At 42.5% G+C, this 21,045-nt stretch overlaps 1 protein-coding gene across 3 annotated transcripts in view; it reads left to right on the top strand.

The window, feature by feature from the left end:
* The window catches only part of UVSSA (UV stimulated scaffold protein A), a 53,672-nt gene that overhangs the window by 30,495 nt on the left and 2,132 nt on the right, over positions 1-21,045 (top strand). For 2 of the 3 annotated variants that reach the window (XM_053387775.1, XM_053387773.1), the window contains 5 exons: positions 7,459-7,624; positions 9,129-9,254; positions 9,794-9,977; positions 11,725-11,836; positions 16,404-16,587. In XM_053387775.1, coding sequence (XP_053243750.1) covers positions 7,459-7,624; positions 9,129-9,254; positions 9,794-9,977; positions 11,725-11,836; positions 16,404-16,587 — 772 coding nt within the window. The remainder of the gene's footprint in view (positions 1-7,458; positions 7,625-9,128; positions 9,255-9,793; positions 9,978-11,724; positions 11,837-16,403; positions 16,588-21,045) is intronic. The other variant, XM_053387774.1, reaches the window with a different exon arrangement.

Genomic DNA, 21,045 nt, shown 5'->3' with positions numbered 1-21,045 from the left:
GCGAAGCCTCCGCTGTCCCGGGGCGATTTTAAAATGCTGGCGGGCGGCAGCGAAGGTTGCCCGGGACAGCGGAGAAGTCTCCACTGTCCCGGGAAAGCAGGCGGGGGGGAGCAAAGACTTTTGCCCCCCGCCGGCCTTCAGAAGTCTTTGCTCCCCCCCGCCTGCCTTCAAAAGCGCTTCTCCGCTATCCCGGGAAGGCAGGCGGTCGGGAGCAAAGACCTCTTCTGAAGGCCGGCGGTGGGCGAAAGTCTTTGCTCCCGACCGCCAGCATTTTAAAAGAGGTCCCCGGAGATTTCCCTATGGGCTTTCTTCTTGCGAAGCAAGCCCATAGGGAAATTCGTCTGGCGAAGCACCTCGAAAAACGGAAAACTCTTTCTTCTTGCGAGTTTTCCGTCTTGCGAGGCATTCGTCTTGCGAGGTTATCGATCGATATTTTTCCAGGGTGCAGACTATCACTTCTTCTTACTAGCAAACTCAGGTGACAGGTGAAGGCAGAAATGGAACCAAAAAGGGGCTACTGATCAGCAAGACTGAAAGGTCGGAATGCTTGGAGAAATTTCTAGGCTTGCAGAAATACACTAAATAATAAACTTAGCAGGGCAACTCCCTCATATTCCTATAAGAGGGGAAGATCCATTGCAACATTTTCTTGCAGATCCCACTCCCCCCCTTACATGTGGTTCTCTTGGAATTGTAATTTCCAGCCTATTTGTTTTAATTACATTGGCAAAAGTTTTATTCTTTATACAATGTCCTTCATCTAATAATAATAATAATAATAATAATAATAATAATAATAATAATAATAATAATAATTTATTATTTATACCCCGCCCATATGGCTGAGTTTCCCCAGCCACTCTGGGCGGCTTCCAATCAAGTGTTAAAAACAATACAGCATGAAATATTAAAAACTTCCCTAAACATATATACTCCTTTGTATAGCTACAAAACAATGTGATGTACATACATGGTTTTGTAGACATACAAAGGAGAACACATGATTAAGGACATTGTATAAAGAATAAAATTTCTGTCAAAGTAATTAAAACAAATAGGCTGGAAATTACAAGAGAACCTCGTATAAGGGGGGACGGGACTCATTCAGGTGCTACTTGATAAATAATTTCTGCATGGTGGACCAATTGCATGCTCACAGCGCACTCTCCATTAAACATGAATTGTCGCCAAAAACTGTTTGTATGGAGTAGGATCCCAATGTCTCCACTTCAGTGTCAGTGCTGCACCTCTTTTACAGCTGCCACACACTGGATTGGCATTTTTATCAAAGCTATCCAATACAATCACCACATCTGTTTCCTGGTCAGTTACTTCTATTTCAGGCACTATTAGTGTATATATGTGACAATAGGATTTTATGTCACTGTACGTCATTTTAAACTTGCTTGTATTGAATTGCATATGCCGTGTTACTTCCCATTCACCCAGTTTGGAGGGATCTGTTTGGAGCCCCCACAACCCCTTTTTGTTTTAACCACTCTGAACAATGCATTATTAGCCGCAAATTTGGGTGCCTTGGCACCTTTAACTAGATCATTTATGTAAAAGCACAGGTCCCAATATGAATCCTTGTGGGCAGTGCTGGATTTACGTATAAGCTAAACAAGCTATAGCTTAGGGCCCCACTCTCTTGGGGCCCCCGAAAAAAATTCATAGGAAAACAAAAAATGTACATTTCCAAAATATAAGATAAAAATATACTTTGATAAAAAAACATATTTTGTTATTTGCAAATGGCTTTAGATACCTATTAGGTCCATAAATTACTATATAGCATATGTTCAGCACAAAAAAATAGCCACAATTTGTTGTTGACAAAGGACAGCTAGACATATAAAGGGCCCCATTATCTTCAGTAGCTTAGGGCCTCATCAAACCTAAATCTGGCCTTGCTTGAGGAACTCAACTTTCTGCATCCCACCAATGGGAGACGTGTCCACTCTCTGTTTCCTGGTTCTTCACTGATACACAAGAAACTGTCTCCTCTTATTCTATGACTGCTAAGCTTATTCAGGAGTCGGATGAAATACCGTATTTTTTGCACCACAACACTCACTTTTTTCCTCCTAAAAAGTAAGGGGAAATGTCTGTGCGTGTTATGGAGGGAATGCCTACAGGTGGCATGCCTACGGATTTTCCTCCTCTAAAAACTACGTGCGTGTTATGGTCGGGTGCGTGTTATAGAGCGAAAAATACGGTATATGGTGATGTATTTTGTCAAATGCTTTTTAAAAGTCCAAGTATACTTTATCAGCCAGCTCACATCTATCTAGCTGCTTCTTGACAAATACCTCAAATAGGTTAGTGAGACTGGAGCTATACTGGTTCTGCTTCTTTAAGACTTGTTCTTCTATATGCTTGGTAATTCTACCTTTGAGAAGGCTTACCACGAATTATCCCAGAAGAAACTTTAAGCTTCCTGGTTGTAATTTCCAGGACCTCGCCACTCACCAGATCCCTTTTTAAAATTGGTGTTACAATTGGTCACTTTCCAGTCATTAATAGATCGTGATTGTTGGCATCCATCTGTCTTGAGAGACAATGGAGTGCACCTCTGGGGGTGAAGCCAGACCACTGTGTTAGCAGCAGTGAAGTGGCCTCCCCGGGCCATAAGCCTGGGCAGTGTATATGGGGGTCCTGAGCTGTCAAGACAACAAGGTCCCCCTCTGCCTCATTGATATGGTCCAAAGTAAAGCAGAACAAGACATTTGGCACCAGCTTGGCTTCAGGAATTGCTGGAAGGAGGCATACAAGGTGCCATCCAACCCTCTTAGGGACTCCACTCCGGATTTATGTAGGGTTTACTCCTTAGCCCAAGGGTCAGCAACCTTTTACAGCCGTGGGCCGGTCCACAGTCCCTCAGACAATGTGGTGGGCCAGACTATATTGGGGGGGGGGATGAATGAATTCCTATGCCCCACAGATAACCCAGAGATGCAATTTAAATAAAAGCACACATTCTACTTATGTAAAAACACCAGGCAGGCCCCACAAATAACCCAGAGATGCATTTTAAATAAAAGGACACATTCTACTCATGTAAAAACACTCTGATTCCTGGACCGTTCGTGGGCCGGATTGAGAAGGTGATTGGGCCGCATCCGGCCCATGGGCCTTAGGTTGCGTACCCTTACCTTAGGCTTTCCTTCTCCTGAAGATATCATGCAAGACAGCAGAAGTTTAAAAAGGTAAAGGTACCCCTGACTGTTAGGTCCAGTCGTGGAAGACTCTGGGGTTGCGTGCTCAAATGCCAAGGGAGCCGGCATTTGTCCGCAGCTTCTGGGTCATGTGGCCAGCATGACTAAGCCGTTTCTGGTGAAACCAGAGTAGCACACCCAAACGCCATTTACCTTCCCACTGGAGTGGTACCTATTTATCTACTTGCACTTTGACATGCTTTCGAACTGCTAGGTGGGCAGGAGCTGGGACCGAGCAACGGGAGCTCAACCTGTTGCGGGGATTTGAACCGCTGACCTTCTGATTGGCAAGCCCAAGGCTCTGGGTTTAGACCACAGCGCCACCTGCCTCCCTCATAGCAGAGGTTTAGGATCACAGTTTTCCTTCTCCAAGATGGGCCACCTTCCCAGGTGGTTGAGCCCCATCTGCCCCTCACTAGGAATGATGATTTCAGTGAATATTATACCACGTGGTGTGTTCATGCATGCACATACAAACAAGATTTTCCCAACAGAACATTTTTAACCAAACTATTGCGGGAGCTGCAAGGAACGGTTGCAGTGTGGAGTGCTTCTGTTGAGAGCGTCAGCCGGCCACCCATGCCTTTTTGGAGAAAGTACACTCTGTTCTGTTCCTCCTGTCCCTCACCAGATACTCAGCATTCTGTGGCCACAGAATACCCAATCACCATTATACAGGGATTTTTTTTGGGGGGGGGGTTGCAGGTGGCTGGTTTCCCCCTTTAGTTTTATTCTTCCTATTTTCCCCCTATTTCGGCAAGCATTATTATTAGTAGTAGTAGTAGATCATGGCCACTGGGCCCATCACCTCCTGGCAAATAGAAGGGGAAGAAATGGAGGCAGTGAGAGATTTTACTTTCTTGGGCTCCATGATCACTACAGATGGTGACAGCAGCCACAAAATTAAAAGATGCCTGCTTCTTGGGAGAAAAGCGATGACAAACCTAGACAGCATCTTAAAAAGCAGAGACATCACCTTGCCAACAAAGGTCCGTATAGTTAAAGCTATGGTTTTCCCAGTAGTGATGTATGGAAGTGAGAGCTGGACCATAAAGAAGGCTGATCGCCGAAGAATTGATGCTTTTGAATTATGGTGCTGGAGGACTCTCTTGAGAGTGCCATGGACTGCAAGAAGATCAAACCTCTTCATTCTGAAGGAAATCAGCCCTGAGTGCTCACAGGAAGGACAGATCGTGAAGCTGAGGCTCCAATACTTTGGCCACCTCATGAGAAGAGAAGACTCCCTGGAAAAGGCCCTGGTGTTGGGAAAGATGGAGGGCACAAGGAGAAGGAGACGACAGAGGACGAGATGGTGGGACAGTGTTCTCGAAGCTACCAGCATGAGTTTGACCAAACTGCGGGAGGCAGTGGAAGACAGGAGTGCCTGACGTGCTCTGGTCCAGGGGGTCACGAAGAGTCGGACACGACTAAACAACAAAGTAGTAGTAGTAGTAGTAATGTATTGGGACTTCCCTGAGCATAGTGATATCCCTTTCTCGCCTCAGTAGCCCTGTTTTGGTTACACAGTCATCATAACTCAGCACCCAAATCGTTTAGGACAAATGGTAAAATGACAACAGTGGGCAAGAGCCAAAGAAAAATGTAACTAGCTTCATGGGAAGTATGAAAATCCATTTCTGGTAAGGAGTGTGTGTGCATGTATGTGCATACATGTTTATGTTAAAAGGAAAAAGGCAATAAAAATTCTCTTCAGCACACACTTGCCCTTCGGCATGCCTGAAGTAGTCATTTGTGTGCCATGTTGTGTTGATAGACATGTATTTTGGATTAGCAAGGGCTATGCGCAGAACAGAATGGAGGAAAGGGAGCAAAACCTTTTTCTTCAAATCTTTTTGTTCATATTATTTACATTCTAGTTCGGTGGGATCCCCCCCCTTTTCAATTAAATATATACTGCAACCTACTTCTGATTCTCCTAAGTCCAAATGGCTGATGAAACCTGTTCTTTTACTTTCTCTGAATTTTCATTGAGGAGCTTTTATCTCCCCTTAATCCCACCATTTCTGTCAGGACACAATCTCTTTCTCAAATTTACATTTTAATTACAAGGCCAGCTGAACTAGCTAAAATCAATAATGTCAGCATTCAGCAGCCTAACTTTCAGCTGAAATCCCAGCCTCTCTATTTCCTCCTATTGATTTATCTCTTTAACGCTGTCTACTTTATTGCTTCAGGCAAATAGGTGCCATTTGGTCAATTTAAACAACAACAAACACCACCAGGAGATTGGACTTTAAAAAAAAAATCTTCCTAAAACCAAGTATTGCAATAAATTTGAACCAGGGTATTGTAGTAGTGATAATATAAAGGATATTTGAAAACGGAGGGGTTTGGATGGGGGATTAGCTTTAGCTATCGAGCTTTGTTCTGTTTCTGGTACAGACATGCTTTCTGCCCCAAAATAGTATTTTTCTTGAGTATTTGTTTTTACTCTATGTAATCAAAATTAATTTGATGCCTAATTATTAGAATGAATTTGGTTTAATTTACTGGAAACAGATTATCTTCAAGTGACCGAGCCTCTACCCCTCCATTAGCTAAAAGTTCTCTAGTCTCCCCCCACCCAAAAAAAAAATGAGACTGCCAAAGCCCATGAAAGAGAGAATTATTGCACTTACATGTAACTTGCTGGTCTCTGAAAGTCTTTCTGCAGCCCATTTGCCTTCCTCCCCATAGAGGCTTCTGTTATTTGAAATTGACCTTCGTGGTATCTGGGGGGAGGGGAGGTGGTGACCTGGCCCTTCAGCTGAGGTCTCTGATACCAAAGCCATCATCAGTCAAAGGGAGCGGGGGCTCCAAGCTCTAGAAGATCCAGTGACTTGACCTACTCATGAGTAGATCCCATATGTGGGACTGCAATGTGTCCTGAACAGTAGCAGGTGGTTGTTTGAGGGTGGGTGGGTCAGTATTACCTGGAGATTCATCCTTGGAGAGAAAAGAGTTGCATGTCAAGTTCTCCCACCCCATCTCCTTGCATAAACAACACTTTCAAACTTAGTAGAAGTTGAAAAGGTTTTTTTGGGGGGGATGATAGTAGGTAGCGAAGAAGAGCCCATTGTTTTGAAGAGAGTTTTGTTTGTTGTTGTTTAGTTGTTTAGTCGTGTCCGACTCTTCGTGACCCCATGGACCAGAGCACACCAGGCACTCCTGTCTTCCACAGTTTGGTCAAACTCATGCTGGTGGCTTCGAGAACACTGTCCCACCATCTCGTCCTCTGCCGTCCCCTTCTCCTTGTGTCCTCTATCTTTCCCAACATCAGGGTCTTTTCCAGGGAGTCTTCTCTTCTCCTGAGGTGGCCAAAGTATTGGAGCCTCAGCTTCAGGATCTGTCCTTCCAGTGAGCACTCAGGGCTGATTTCCTTCAAAATGGATAGGTTTGATCTTCTTGCATGGGACTCTCCTACCAAAGCAAGAAAAGGGATATTGTCGTGGGCAGTCTCACTATATGCAGTGAAACAAGGATTGGATAGAACAGGCATAGGCAAACTTGGCCCTCCAGATGTGTAGGGACTAGAACTCCCATCATCCCTAGCTAACAGGACCAGTGGTCAGGGGTGATGGGTGTGGTAGTCCCAAAACATCTGGAGGGCCGAGTTTGCCTATGCCTGGGATAGAAAGTCACAAAATGCTTAACCTACTAACAATAGCCAACATAATAGGGTGGCCAGACCAGCTCCATAACTGGCAAACGACAAAGTTCAGGACTCCTTGGGGCTGTCAGTTGGCTTCCTTATTATTGGAGCTGCAATCACAGTGGCAAATACAGGTCTTGGAACACTAACTGTTGTCCCATCACTGTATAACAAGAGGGTTCTGTTAGAGTGTCCCCTGGGTTGCCCTCTTCCAATTCTATTTCCATTCCTCTTATAGTGTCACAAGTTCTCAGATATGCTAGATCAGACGCTGTATTTCTGTATTTTCTGCTGCTGACAGAGAGGGGAAAGTATTTGGTTGGAGACATTTGTTAATGTGGAATCTAAATTGGGCAGTGGTGCTTTTTCTTGGACTTTCTAAAGAAATATGGGTACAAATGAAATTTTGTCCTATACAGCTAGAGTTAGTATTTTGGTGAAGACCAGAATTTTGCCACAGATCAGTATTCCATTTCTGAAACGCGCTGTACAAACTGACCAGCTGTTACTTTTCAGAGACATAGGTTTCCTTCATACAGTATATGTCAGCAAATGTGTGCTTACCCCAACTTTTCTTTTCTTTTGTAGGGTTGGAACCAGGATCACCTTCAAAACCCTTTGCGACAGGAAGAGCATCTGCAGCAACCTCCCAACCTAAAAGAAGCAATGAGGAACTTGACCCAACCTGTGCAGCTGCAACGTGGAAAATGATCCAAGATAAACTGCCTAGATTACATCTTCCAGGTGCCAGGTTGTAAGGAGACCAATATTCCGTTTGCAATCTTACCCTTTGCATTTCACGTCCAAAACAGAGGCAGGCCTTAAACTTTCAGAGCATTAACCTTGCTTCTCTCCTGCAGAGAAGAGGTTTTATTTAGTGTTTGGGATTTTTGCCCTGGTTGCCCTCACCAACTACGATGCCTCTGGGAGCTAGTGATTGCCACCACCGAAAGGGCAAGGCCAAGTTTGAGCTGCTAAACCAAGCTCACCCTCATGGCAGAGGAAGAGACTTTGGGTAAAGCTGTGGAGAAGATGCTGTTGATGCAGGGAGGAGGCAGTCCTGTCTGTCTCCCTTTTTTGAGGGGAAGGCGGGTAAAGGGGATCCTCTGAACTGTCTCTAGTCCCTCAGTCTTCTTGCCTGCCCTGTTTTCCCTCCTGTGGCTGTACTCATCAATCAGCCTGCCTTGAACATATTCTTGGGTTAGTCTGGTTTTACAGGTATTATAATAATAATAGTAGTAGTAGTAATAATAATAATAATTTATTATTTGTACCCCGCCCATCTGGCGCTGTGGTCTATACGACAGAGCCTAGGACTTGCCAATCAGAAGGTTGGCGGTTCGAATCCCCGCGACGGGGTGAGCTCCCGTCGCTCGGTCCCTGCTCCTGCCCACCTAGCAGTTCGAAATCACGTCAAAGTGCAAGTAGATAAATAGGTACCATTCCGGCGGGAAGGTAAACGGCGTTTCCGTGCGCTGCTCTGGTTCGCCAGAAGTGGCTTAGCTGTACGCCGGCTCCCTCAGCCAATAAAGCGAGATGAGCGCCACAACTCCAGAGTCGGCCACGACTGGACCTAATGGTCAGGGGTCCCTTTACCTTTACTGTCTGCTTCCACTTTTCTTTTTGCCAAAGGTTATGTTCGTTGTTGTTCTCTTCATTTGGACACGACTTGGATAAGACCTTGACATTCCATTGTTGCACCCATAACCCAGGTTTAAGGTGCCGTTCATCTCCTAGCTTTCATATCTCTGTTTCTAACACTGGTTGTATTCCCCTCAAAGCACTACAATTCGCAGAGTGATTTAAAAGTCAATTCCTCTTTCCAGGGAACTATGGGAATTGTAGTTCCATCAGGGGAGTAGGAGCCTCTGAACAACTCCCAGCCCTGTTAACAAACTACAGTTCCCATAACTCTTTGGGGGAACTCATGACTGCTTAAAGTGGTACAATACTGTTTTAGACTTCTAAAGACAAAGGCAGTATTTAATCAGCATCGTGGTTCTTGCTTGGTTTGTGTTGTATTGTTCTTAGCTTTTCTTGTTAAAGTACCTTGGAAAATCATCTGAGAGTTATGCACGTCTTCTCGTGAATCGTTAATTCCTTGTCATAGTTAAAGTATTTGCTTTTCACAGCATTTTGACCTGCTAAAAGTTGAAGTAGGTCTAACGTGAAGTGGATGCCAATTGTTGAATGTTTCCTGTCGTTCTGGATAGTAACTGTTGTCTCTTCATCATTTATATTTTATCCTACAAATCTAGAAATTCTGAACCAGCGTCACCCAACAATAAGTCTGAAGAAGAAAAGGCCAAGGCCCCGGTCGTACCTTTTGGGTTAGATCTTTTCTACTGGGGCCAAGAGCAACCAGGTTCTGGGAAGATTATTAAGTAAATATACTGCACGTTTTCTTTTAAAATATGTAAAAAAAATTCCTCTCTTAAATTGTGACGCATCAAGCCTTATCTGCTCATTTTTACTGAAACCTTGAAATGTAAAAAACTTTCTGCACACTTGCAAATTTTATGAGCCGTCTGATGACAGACAGCGTTTCTGACATAACCTGATCCATTTCTAGAATTCATTTTATTAAATTTATACGCCACACTTCATCCAAAGATCACAAAGCTATTTACAACGTAAAAACACAAAATGATAAATTGACCTTACAAAATATGTGATGAAGCTGCTTATGGAGAAGTGAATCACTTGCAATCCTCATTATATATTTTTTTAGCTTGCAGCTGAATTAAATATATTCAATATTTTAAAAAATCAAAGTTGTTTAGGAATTCGGGCATGTAGCTCAAGCAGTGTTTAGATATTTTAAAAGAGTATGTCATATATCAGGAGATGGTGTTAAAATGTCTCTCTAGAATTTAGGTTTATATTCATGACAAAGCACTGATGTAACTGTTCTGTTTTCTAGATGTTCTTCTCAGCATCGCTTCTGGGCACCCAGCGAAATGGAAGAGGAAGTGGAAAACAAAGAAGTTGCAGAGATGCTGAAGAGCAGATGTATAACATTTGCTGGCAAGTTTGAGCCAGTGAAACACAAATGCCGGGCCCCAATGCCTAATGGAGGACTTTGTGAAAGGCAGGATAGATTTAAGGTGGGTGCTTAATAACACCTCTAGAGCGTCCCACTTGGTCCTATTTTGCCATTTCTTTAAAATATTAATACTGTAATGTGCTTGGCCAGAGATATGAGGCAGCAGTTTGAGGGAAACTCTAGAAGGGAAGAATTGAATGTAATCCAAAATGAAGTCCCACATAATACACCTGTTGCATTACTTGGAATTGAATTAGGTCTCCTTTCTCTAAAAGCCTGCCTCCGTAATTCATGATTAAATGATGGAAAATAATCTTGTTGCTGCCAGACCAACATGGAGCAAAATTGGACTTGCAGAATGGAAAGGACTGAGGCCTGGGCACAGCCTTTTAACAGTTTGATGCCGAATTATTCAGTACCACTATAATGTCTACTCAGGATATTTCTGACCATAAGATTTGTGGTGTAAGATCACTGAGAATGCCAAAATGGACTTTGAATATGAAGAATTTCAAGTCCTCAATTTGGTATATTAAACTTAAATCCAGCCATAAAAGAACTGTTTGAAGAAATGCTTCCCTGTTTTCCTAAAAGAGGGAATGTCCTCTGTTTTCCTAAAACAGAGGATGACCTCAAGTTCTACTGCTCTGAAAGAGTGAAGGAATTCCACTAGTCGTTTTTATCTTGGAGTTTGGGGTTGCAATTTGTTGATGATTGTAGCTTTTGTGGGTTTGTTGTTGTTTTTTTAAAAAATGTAGGTCCTTTTAGCATTCTTGCAGAAGGAAAAGCAAGGTAGTTTTTAAAAATAAAACATAATAAAATATTTCTGGGAGGATAGCTATGCTCTGCAGCAGCAAAACAGTGAAGGGTTCGATCACTTCTTAAAGACTACAGCTGCAATCCTGTACTTCTTTGCCTGGGAGTAAATCCCATTGAACTTGGTTGAACTTTCTTCTGAGTAGGCATGCACATGATTGCACATTTACTGTGATAATAGTTTGTATTCAGATTTTCCACATTGATGTTCATTGCAGTATAATCTCATTTTAAACATCCTTTCCCCCACCCCGAAACTAAGAACACAAATAATTTAAGGCCTTTCTTTGTAGAGCAAATGCTTTAGCCTTGCCCTTCAAGACGGGATGACCAGATTTTTTCCCCAGAAGGAACAGACACATTCATAGGTTGCAGGTTGGATATTTGGTCTGATCCACTAAGTCCATTCTTACATTTTCAAGCAGAAAGTACTTTGTGTTAAGGCAGGCAACATACTCCATACAAAGAAAATGCACATATGAGTAAGATGAAAGAAAGAAAGAAAGAAAGATGATTAAGTGAATCCACAAATTCATATCTCTCAAGGCTACCTCTCTATCTTCTAAAGATACTCAAAAAAAACACCCTTTCATTTCACTATCACTTTCTCAGTGGTTTTTGTATATTGGGAATTTGCAGGTGGATGAAAAAGCTTGGAGTGCATTGCATGTATGTTGAGTGCAGAGAATTTGTACCAAACCCTTGGCTCAAATAAGCATTTCAGGGAACTACAAATAGGAGTTTTCAGAACTGGTTCCAGTGATAGCAGAGCAAAGTTCCCTGGATTACATGACCACCTGCTGTTGGGATATTCCCATATCCAGAATGATATGAATCAGTCATGTATCTCAAATAAACCCACTTGCAGCTTCTCTGTTCTATCCATAAGCTACAAAAAATGTTCTAATCAGGCCTAACTTGTTATGAATATATATATAGAGAGAGAGAGAATGTGTGTGTAACAGCACAAATATCATTGTTTCTTTCTGAAGTGCCCATTTCATGGAAAAATAATCCCCCGGGATGATTCCGGGACTCCTATTGATCAAGAAGACAGAGAGAGAGAAGCAAAGCAACAGTTTGAGAAAAAAGAAAAGCAACCAGGTTTGTATGTTTAATGAAATCTGTGATTATTGAGTTTAAAATATGTGCAAAGTTAATTTAATTTAATTTATAAATTAAAACATGGATTTATCTTTGGTGGAAATTTGGAGAAAAAATAGATTATTCCTGGTGCTAGAAAGGACAAGTCATCTTTACTAATACCTTTTTTTACAGCATTTTGGTTGTACCCAAAATACTTTTAATAAATTAAAGCTCTATATTTTGTGTAGCAGAAGCCATTTTCTAAATTCCAAAGGAAATGACTATTTTGCTGCTTTTAGATAATAGTCCACAAACTTCAACAAATTAATTTCGGGTGAAATGTTACATTCCTACACTTCATAGCCTAAGCATAGCTACAGTCAAAGTCATAACTGGAACAAGAAAGAAGCTAAATTATCAGATCCTCAGTAGCAAAACTGAAAAGGTCCCTGTGCTTCAGGCCTTGCAGCACAAATGCCAGTCAGAGCTGAATTAAATTAGGAGTGGGAAACCTCTGGCCCCCAGGCCAGTCTTGGCCTGCCAGAAGGTCTAGTTTGGCCCATAAGCCATTTTCCCCAAACCACACCCAACTTCTCATTGCTAGTGACATTAGCTCAGGCACCCTCAACCTCGGCCCTGCAGATTTTTTGGGACTACAATTCCCATCATCCCTGACCACTGGTCCTGTTAGCTAGGGATCATGGGAGTTGTAGTCCCAAAACATCTGGAGGGCTGAGTTTGCCTATGCCTGTGTTGGCTGATGGGCGGGAGGAGAGGGCTTAATCCCGCATTGGCTTGTACACCTTGTTCCCAGCAGGATTTAACACATGCTCCTTAGCAAAAGCACTGTTTGAAACAGCTCACGCTTCTCCCTCAGCACCCCCCTGCCTCTGGCCACCCAGTCACTTCAAGGAGAAATACAAGCTGTTTCCAAAAACACTTGCAAAATGCTTCAAGCACAAAGCAGGTTCTCTTCCCACTGAGTGATATTGCAGGAGATCAATCCTGTTTGGTCCAGGTGCACAAGAGAGCTCTCTTCAGAGAGCTTGGTCACACCCCCAAACCTAGCAGGAAACCTTCGCTACCCAGCAGGGTGGATTTGATTTAAATCAAATTGATTTAAATCACTATAGTCAGTAATACTTGATTTAAATCACTAGTCAGTAAGACCTGATTTAAATCTTTTTCTTCTTTTTTTTTACAGAAAGATTCATTCTTGCTCTATAATCTTAATATTTACAACCAGATGATAGTTTCATTTTTGGAATAATAAATTTTCAGAGCAGTTTTTACAGTTATATCAAAAATGACTGATTTGCTTATACCATTAGAAATACATAGGCAGATAATTATGAAATTATTGTGAGGTTTAATAAGTTAACTGTTTATATTTGGACAACTTTTCTGCTGTACATTATTGGAAGGAGAAAAAACAATCATTTCCTTAATAACAATTTAAACAATTTATTTAACTAAAGCAATAACATTATGACATGTGTATCCATGTTTATTAACTGATGTGGTTAACTTTAAAAAAACCCAAAAACTTAGACTGAATTTTAGCACACATGAAAAGCTTAAAACAAATCCTTATTTCCTGATAAATAGCCTTTGGACTATAATGTATCCTAAATAGAAAACTATCTTTAGAAAGATTTTTCTTCCAAAAGCGTTCTATTCTAAAAATCCAATTTAAATCAACAAAATCCGATTTAAATAAAAAAAATCCGATTTATTTTTTGAATCATTCATTTTTATCCACCCTGCTACCCAGTGTCAGCTGGTGCTAAGGGAGGGTGACCCTGCTTGGTCTGGGTACACAAGAGAGCTTTCGTGTGCACCCAGACTGATCTGTTTGGCTGCACACATTGCAGAAATAAAGCAAGACACTGCCAACGGGAAGGTTTTCTCCCCCTGAAAGGAAGGAAAGAAACTTCCCTTCAGCAGTGCTGTGCTGCCCACTGCCAAATCCCCTGACATCATTTGTGATGTCAATGGATTGAGAGGTGCTCTGTAGCGACGCCACCTGTCAAATTTGGCCTATGAGGCAGTTCTTGATAGGCATGTCACCTACGGAGCCAAAAAGGCTTCCCACTCCTGGATTGTTTCTCTGTTTTTTAAAATTTGCCTACTGCTTTTCAAGGGACGCGGGTGGCGCTGTGGGTTAAACCACAGAGCCTAGGACTTGCCGATCAGAAGGTCGGTGGTTCGAATCCCCGCGACGGGGTGAGCTCCCGTTGCTCGGTCCCTGCTCCTGCCCACCTAGCAGTTCGAAAGCACGTCAAAGTGCAAGTAGATAAATAGGTACCACTCGAGCGGGAAGATAAACGGCGTTTCCGTGCACTGCTCTGGTTCGCCAGAAGTGGCTTTGTCATGCTGGCCACATGACCCGGAAGCTGTACGCCGGCTCCCTCGGCCAATAAAGCGAGATGAGCACCGCAACCCCAGAGTCGGTCACGACTGGACCTAATGGTCAGGGGTCCCTTTACCTTTACTGCCTTTCATTCTTGTATCCCAGGGCGGTTCTCAGCATAAAGATAAAAATACAAAATGCATAATAAAAACAAGAACAAAACAAAACCCCTCCACCAAACACATTCAGAAGGATATAGGATGTTAGTCAGCCCAAGGCCCAGTTGAAGAGGAATGTTTTTGCCTGGTTCCTGAAGGTGTGTAAGGAAGGCGGCAGGCAGGCCTCCCTGGGGAGAGCAGTTTCACAAATGCGGAGCCGCTGCAAAAAAAGCCCCATCATCGTATTGCCACCCTCCGGACCTCTTGTGGAGAGGGCACACAAAGAAGGGCCTCTGAAGATGGATTTCAGGGGCCAGGTCAGTTCATATGTCGATTGATTGAGAGGCAGTCCTTGAAGTATTGTGGTCATGAGCCCCTTGAGGCTTTATCGGTCAAAACCAAAGCTTGGAATTGGGCCCCTGAAACTAATTGGCAGCCAGTGCAATTGGGCCAGTTAAAGGGATGGTTTGGCAAGAATAAGGCAGCAATTGTTCTACGTGGTCCTTGGTGTCTTTGCAAAGGAGGAGAATGTCTAGCAAAATAGAACCAGCTGGCTCTGCTCCACCTGTTAAGACACCTGGCCCTCCCTCAAATGGACACTGGCCTTTAGGTTTCAGAAAGCGTGTCCCCTTTTTTAAAAATCTGGGTCCCCTGAAAATAATGGCATCTACCTTGTTTGCAGACTAGAAATAAAGAGTTGGGATGTGAGGCAAAGTACCGTATTTTTTGCTCTATAAGACTCACTTTTTCCCTCCTAAAAAGTAAGGGGAAATATGTGTGCGTCTTACGGAGCGAATACAGGCTGCGCTGCTATCCCAGAAGCCAGAACAGCAAGAGGGATCGCTGCTTTTCATTGCGCAGCGATCCCTCTTGCTGTTCTGGCTTCTGAGATTCAGAATTTTTTTTTCTTGTTTTCCTCCTCCAAAAACTAGGTGCGTCTTGTGGTCTGGTGTGTCTTATAGAGCGAAAAATACGGTAAAAGACGAAGCATTTTGAGTCCCCTCTTGTGCTCTTTATATCCTCACGCTACAGTGTAATAGTGATGAAGCCTTGATTTCTGCTTCTTGACTGTTTAAAAATATTACATCCTAGCCCAAGTGTCCACGGAGCTTCAGGCTCTCCTGAAACGACGAATCATGAGGGATTAGGCTGACCTGCTAATCTGCAGTGTTCATCCTTTTACAATAGTTCACACAGAGGAGCAAATTAAGTGCCTATTTTTTGTGTCAGCCCTGAAGAATATCTGGTTTTCCAACCCTTAGTGACTTGTTAACAAACAGGTATCAGGACAAGGTAGTGAAGGCAGCCCCTGGCCAGTCAGATGTGAAATAGTATCTCTTTACTAACTACAGTATTGATTCCGCCCTACCCCTTGCAAACTGTGTAATTTTCTTTTCCCTGCTGCTAAACCAGTAACAATGTATGAAGAGCTTTAGGGGCCCATCAGTGCTCAAAAAGGCTGCTCTTCTTGGCACGCTATCGATTTTTCTCAAAGGCTTTTAAATTGCTCCTTCATTTTACTCAAATGCTCATTTCATCTCTACTGAACGCCAGCGTTTTTTTTGTTGTGTTTAAACAATCGCTCCATTCACAGGGTTCCTAAACTGTGTGTCTGTGCTGCCTTCTTATTTACTGGGAGATAAACTGTTTAGTTTTTGTTAATCTTGGATTAATAGTTCCTGTATCTGAATTGTTCTGCTTTGTATTCCTTTACTTCAAAAAAAGTAAACTGTGTCATCCGTCTGCTGCAAGTGAGTGCTTTAATTTTGCCCTTCCAGGACTTGCCTTGGAATTTTTCTAGAGCTCCATTTGCACTTAATGCAAAGGTTCATCAGTGCTCCCCAACCTGGTGCCCTCCAGATGTTTGGAATGCAGCGCACACCAGCTGCGCTGATGGAAATCATTCACCAAAAACACTTGGAGTGCAACAAGTTGAGGGAAGCTGCTCTAGATGATATCTCTTCGGTGTGGAATGGTTTGATTTTTTTCTGACTCGGCCTCCATTTTTAATTCGGTTCTGACATTCTGAAAATTCAGCAATAAAACGCTTGTTGGTGTTTTTGCCTTTGTCTAGAGTGGCAAGACCCAGAGTTCATGAGAGAAGTTGAAGCAGCCACTGGGGCTGATCTTGGATCCTCTCGGTACAGTGGAAAAGGAGGGAAAAAGAAAGGGAAGAAAAAGAAATATGCAAACCTCACAGACCTGAAGCAGCAGGCAAACACTTCTCGCTCCCGCCTGGAAAAGAAAGTTTTCGATAAGTAAGAGGCTACTTTGCTTATAATGCCTATCTTGTTTGTTGCTCTGCTAATTTAGTTTTGTTTTTATCATAGAATTGGAAGGGACACCAAGGGTCATCTAGTCCAACCCCCTGCAATGCAGGAACATTGCCTTACTTCTTTAGAGTGTGCCTTTTATATACAGTATCAAGGAAAATACAGGTTTTGGTACCAGAAACGCTGTTGCTGGAAATCTGAAATTATGTCACTTGAGTCAAAAATATGAAGTTACACACAGTATTAAAACTGTTAACGATAAGATTTATTTTAAAATTATTTGTGTTGATTCATGGAATATTGCTACATAAGAACAGCTAGTTTTTGTGCTGTCCATATTAGGTATGTTACTGGTAACATCATTGTCATCATTTGAACAGCGGTGATTGGACTTTATTGCACATTGTATGCATTCCATATCTCTGTGCATTGTGTTTGCCTTAAAGTAATGGATATCTGTTTTTAATTCACATTTTTATCAAGCATTATTTCTACTACAAAAGACTGTGGAAGTGCTGGGTTTCCTTGACAATGTTACAGAATAAAGTAGCAGCTTATGCATACATCTGATATTCAGTTGCATAAGATACAAAACAAATCCAAAGCATGTGTTGATTACATAAATCGTGCTACTTTTTTTAAGGAAAATGGGATGGAGCATAAGAGATATTAAGAATAATATGGCACATGCTCATATTTCTATTTTCATTTATACCCAACAGAGCTATTAAGTGTTAGGGTTGGATTCCACCCTCTCTTCCTTATTCCCAAACTGGTCAGCTAACAGCTTTGCTGGTTGTATAGATTTCTTCTTTGTTTGAGGAGTCTGTTCTTTAGATCCAGGAATCTATGCTTACGAAATAGCTAAGCGCTCCCAATTCAAAACTGTAATCCTGCGCAAGCCAGTATGTTGAACCCCTCTACAAATCTGACTATACACAAGGGCAACTACCTGCTCAGTGCCTGGGTGCTGATCATTTAGAAATCTGGTCCCAAGAAATAGGCAGCAACAAGTCTGAAACTGTAGCATGTTTGTGCAGAAAGCATATGCTTTGTGTCTGTCACTAAATAAGAATTCTTTCTCCTTTTTTTGTTTTGTTTTCTATAATTTTTACTAAATTTTCTGTTTTATATTTTAGAATATTCATTTAAACAACCTTAAAATGTGACCCCTTCTTCTCTTTCATTTGCATGGTTCATTTGCATAACATAAAGGTAAAGGTACCCCTGCCCGTACGGGCCAGTCGTGTCCGACTCTAGGGTTGTGCGCCCATCTCACTTAAGAGGCCAGGGGCCAGCGCTGTCTGGAGACACTTCCAGGTCACGTGGCCAGCGTGACGAAGCTGCTCTGGCGAGCCAGCACCAGCGCAGCGCACGGAAACACCGTTTACCTTCCCGCTATAAAGTGGTACCTATTTATCTACTTGTACTTTAGGGGTGCTTTCAAACTGCTAGGTGGGCAGGAGCTGGGACCGAAAGACGGGAGCTCACCCCGCCGCGGGGATTCGAACCACCGACCGTACGATCGGCAAGTCCTAGGCACTGAGGTTTTACCCACAGCGCCACCCGCGTCCCTAGCATAACATAAATCCCTGCATATTTTATATAAACTAAACCATTCAGTATTCCATTATTACATCCATCAAAACTTATTTACACTGTTGAATTTCATCTTAATGCTGCCCACGTTTTCAAATATTTCCCTCCATATATTCAGTAAACATTTTCCAATCTTCTTTAAACATCTGTTCTTCTTCTTCTCTTCTTCTATATTATAGGTCCGCAAGCTGCGTATATTCCATCAGTTTGAATTGCCATTCTTCTTTAGTTGGGACTTCGCTCATTTCCCATTTTTTCCCATTCTTGCTTCTTCCCTATATTTTGGGAACAGGCATATACAGGCCAAAGCCAAGAACGTTCTAGAGTGCTCTGCACATGAGATGGAGTAAGGAAAGCCCTTCTATCCATCTTTCTTCAGAGTAAAAACGTTAGGAAACTTTGAGACTTTTCATACCCTTTGAATTGGGTCAGTTATGTGTAGTTGCATGAGCAGTGCACACCAGACATTTTCTCAAATGGGATTTCCCTCTTCTCCAGCTCACTCTTGTTCAAGGAAGCTGGAATTGCATCTTCTGCAACGAAGTGTCCTCAGCGCTGATGCACAATGTATCATTTGTCTGACCTGATGTTTTAACACAATTTATTCATACATTCAAAATGTTATCGCTAATGTTTCAGCATCTTCCTATTATTATTTATCCCGCTTTTATTCCTAAAAGGAGTCCAGTGCAACAAACATTAAAGTAGCACCAATATGTAAACAGCGGCTGTTTTCAAATAATACACACATCCACAGTGTCATAGAATCATAGAATCATAGAGTTGGAAGAGACCACAAGGGCCATCGAGTCCAACCCCCTGCCAAGCAGGAAACACCATCAGAGCACTCCTGACATATGGTTGTCAAGCCTCTGCTTAAAGACCTCCAAAGAAGGAGACTCCACCACACTCCTTGGCAGCAAATTCCACTGTCGAACAGCTCTTACTGTCAGGAAGTTCTTCCTAATGTTTAGGTGGAATCTTCTTTCTTGTAGTTTGGATCCATTGCTCCGTGTCCGCTTCTCTGGAGCAGCAGAAAACAACCTTTCTCCCTCCTCTATGTGACATCCTTTTATATATTTGAACATGGCTATCATATCACCCCTTAACCTCCTCTTCTCCAGGCTAAACATGCCCAGCTCCCTTAGCCGTTCCTCATAAGGCATCGTTTCCAGGCCTTTGACCATTTTGGTTGCCCTCCTCTGGACACGTTCCAGTTTGTCAATGTCCTTCTTGAACTGTGGTGCCCAGAACTGGACACAGTACTCCAGGTGAGGTCTGACCAGAGCAGAATACAGTGGCACTATTACTTCCCTTGATCTAGATGCTATACTCCTATTGATGCAGCCCAGAATTGCATTGGCTTTTTTAGCTGCCGCGTCACACTGTTGGCTCATGTCAAGTTTGTGGTCAACCAAGACTCCTAGATCCTTTTCACATGTAGTGCTCTCAAGCCAGGTGTCACCCATCTTGTATTTGTGCCTCTCATTTTTTTTGCCCAAGTGCAATACTTTACATTTCTCCCTGTTAAAATTCATCTTGTTTGTTTTGGCCCAGTTCTCTAATCTGTCAAGGTCGTTTTGAAGTGTGATCCTGTCCTCTGGGGTGTTAGCCACCCCTCCCAGTTTGGTGTCATCTGCAAATTTGATCAGGATGCCCTTGAGTCCATCATCCAAGTCGTTGATAAAGATGTTGAATAAGACCGGGCCCAAGACAGAAATGTGTCTGTGACTTGAAATGACATCCTTGTGGCTGTGGGTCTGTGCCTGAGTAGCCACAGCTCATTCCACAGCTGTGCCAGCCACTACCACAAATGTGTGCTGGTGACATGAAAGCTTCATTCCCAGACGTACAGATCTGCCTTCGTTGCATGTTGCAACCAGTGCATGTTCCAGTCGTGCCACAGTGACTGTTTGAAGCCAGCCTCTGTGTGGCAGAACGACAGCAAGTGTGATCAATCCAAGTGGAGCAAAACAAATGCCATTAAATCGAGAAGCAAAACACTTTTTGTTTCCAACAAAAATACTAGTGTTTACAATATTATATAACCTCAAAAGCCCGAATGAGCCAGTTTTGAGGGATGTTCATTATTTTAAAATGGTGTTGCTTTCCTTGTCTTGATGTAATGGTTGTTATGAGTAATGAAAACTCGCATCGCTTTTCTTCTCCTCGCAGAACACCACATTGTCCATGACAATCTTGTATTATCTGGTCTTATTTTGAGGAGTCAATAAGCCATAAAGTTCTAATAAGCAGAATTTCACATCAGCTTTAGAAAATAAATTTTAAAAGTTGTTTTTAGTTTACTGTGCTTCGTGCTAATGATTTTGAATGTGTGTTAGTGCCAGGCGTGGGAATTCAATCTGTCATGTTTTAATAGGTTTCATAGTTTGCAGCACTAAACAAGATGATAACCTTGGCTTTATATAACAGTCCCAAATTACTTGAAATGTACAGGTGATAAACCCAGGCTCTAGTCTGCCAATAAAGTTAAGTGAAATTGCACACAGATCATCAGAGTGGGATCTCATTTCATTTACAGTATCTCACAAGCTAGTGCTGCTAATGTAAAACCTACATGACATGAAAGTGCCAAGGCCATTGTGCCGTGCTAAAGACTCACTTTTCTCCTGCCAATTAAATATCATTCCCGCTCCAAAACCATGACCACATAGTTGTCGTTCTTTTATAGCAATGCCTCCTGTAAACTCCTCAAGCCAGAGGAGTTTCGCTTAAAGGGGCACCTCTTTTAATCTGTTGTATTTGCTCCATGTATCCTCTGCCCTTAGACAACTTTAAAAGGTTTAAAGCAAAAGCAAAAACATGCCCAAAGCTATCTCCATT

Source organism: Podarcis raffonei, chromosome 5, assembly GCF_027172205.1.
Source record: "Podarcis raffonei isolate rPodRaf1 chromosome 5, rPodRaf1.pri, whole genome shotgun sequence".
Taxonomy (NCBI): Eukaryota; Metazoa; Chordata; class Lepidosauria; order Squamata; family Lacertidae; genus Podarcis; species Podarcis raffonei.
This window is presented reverse-complemented; position numbering and strand designations above follow the sequence as displayed.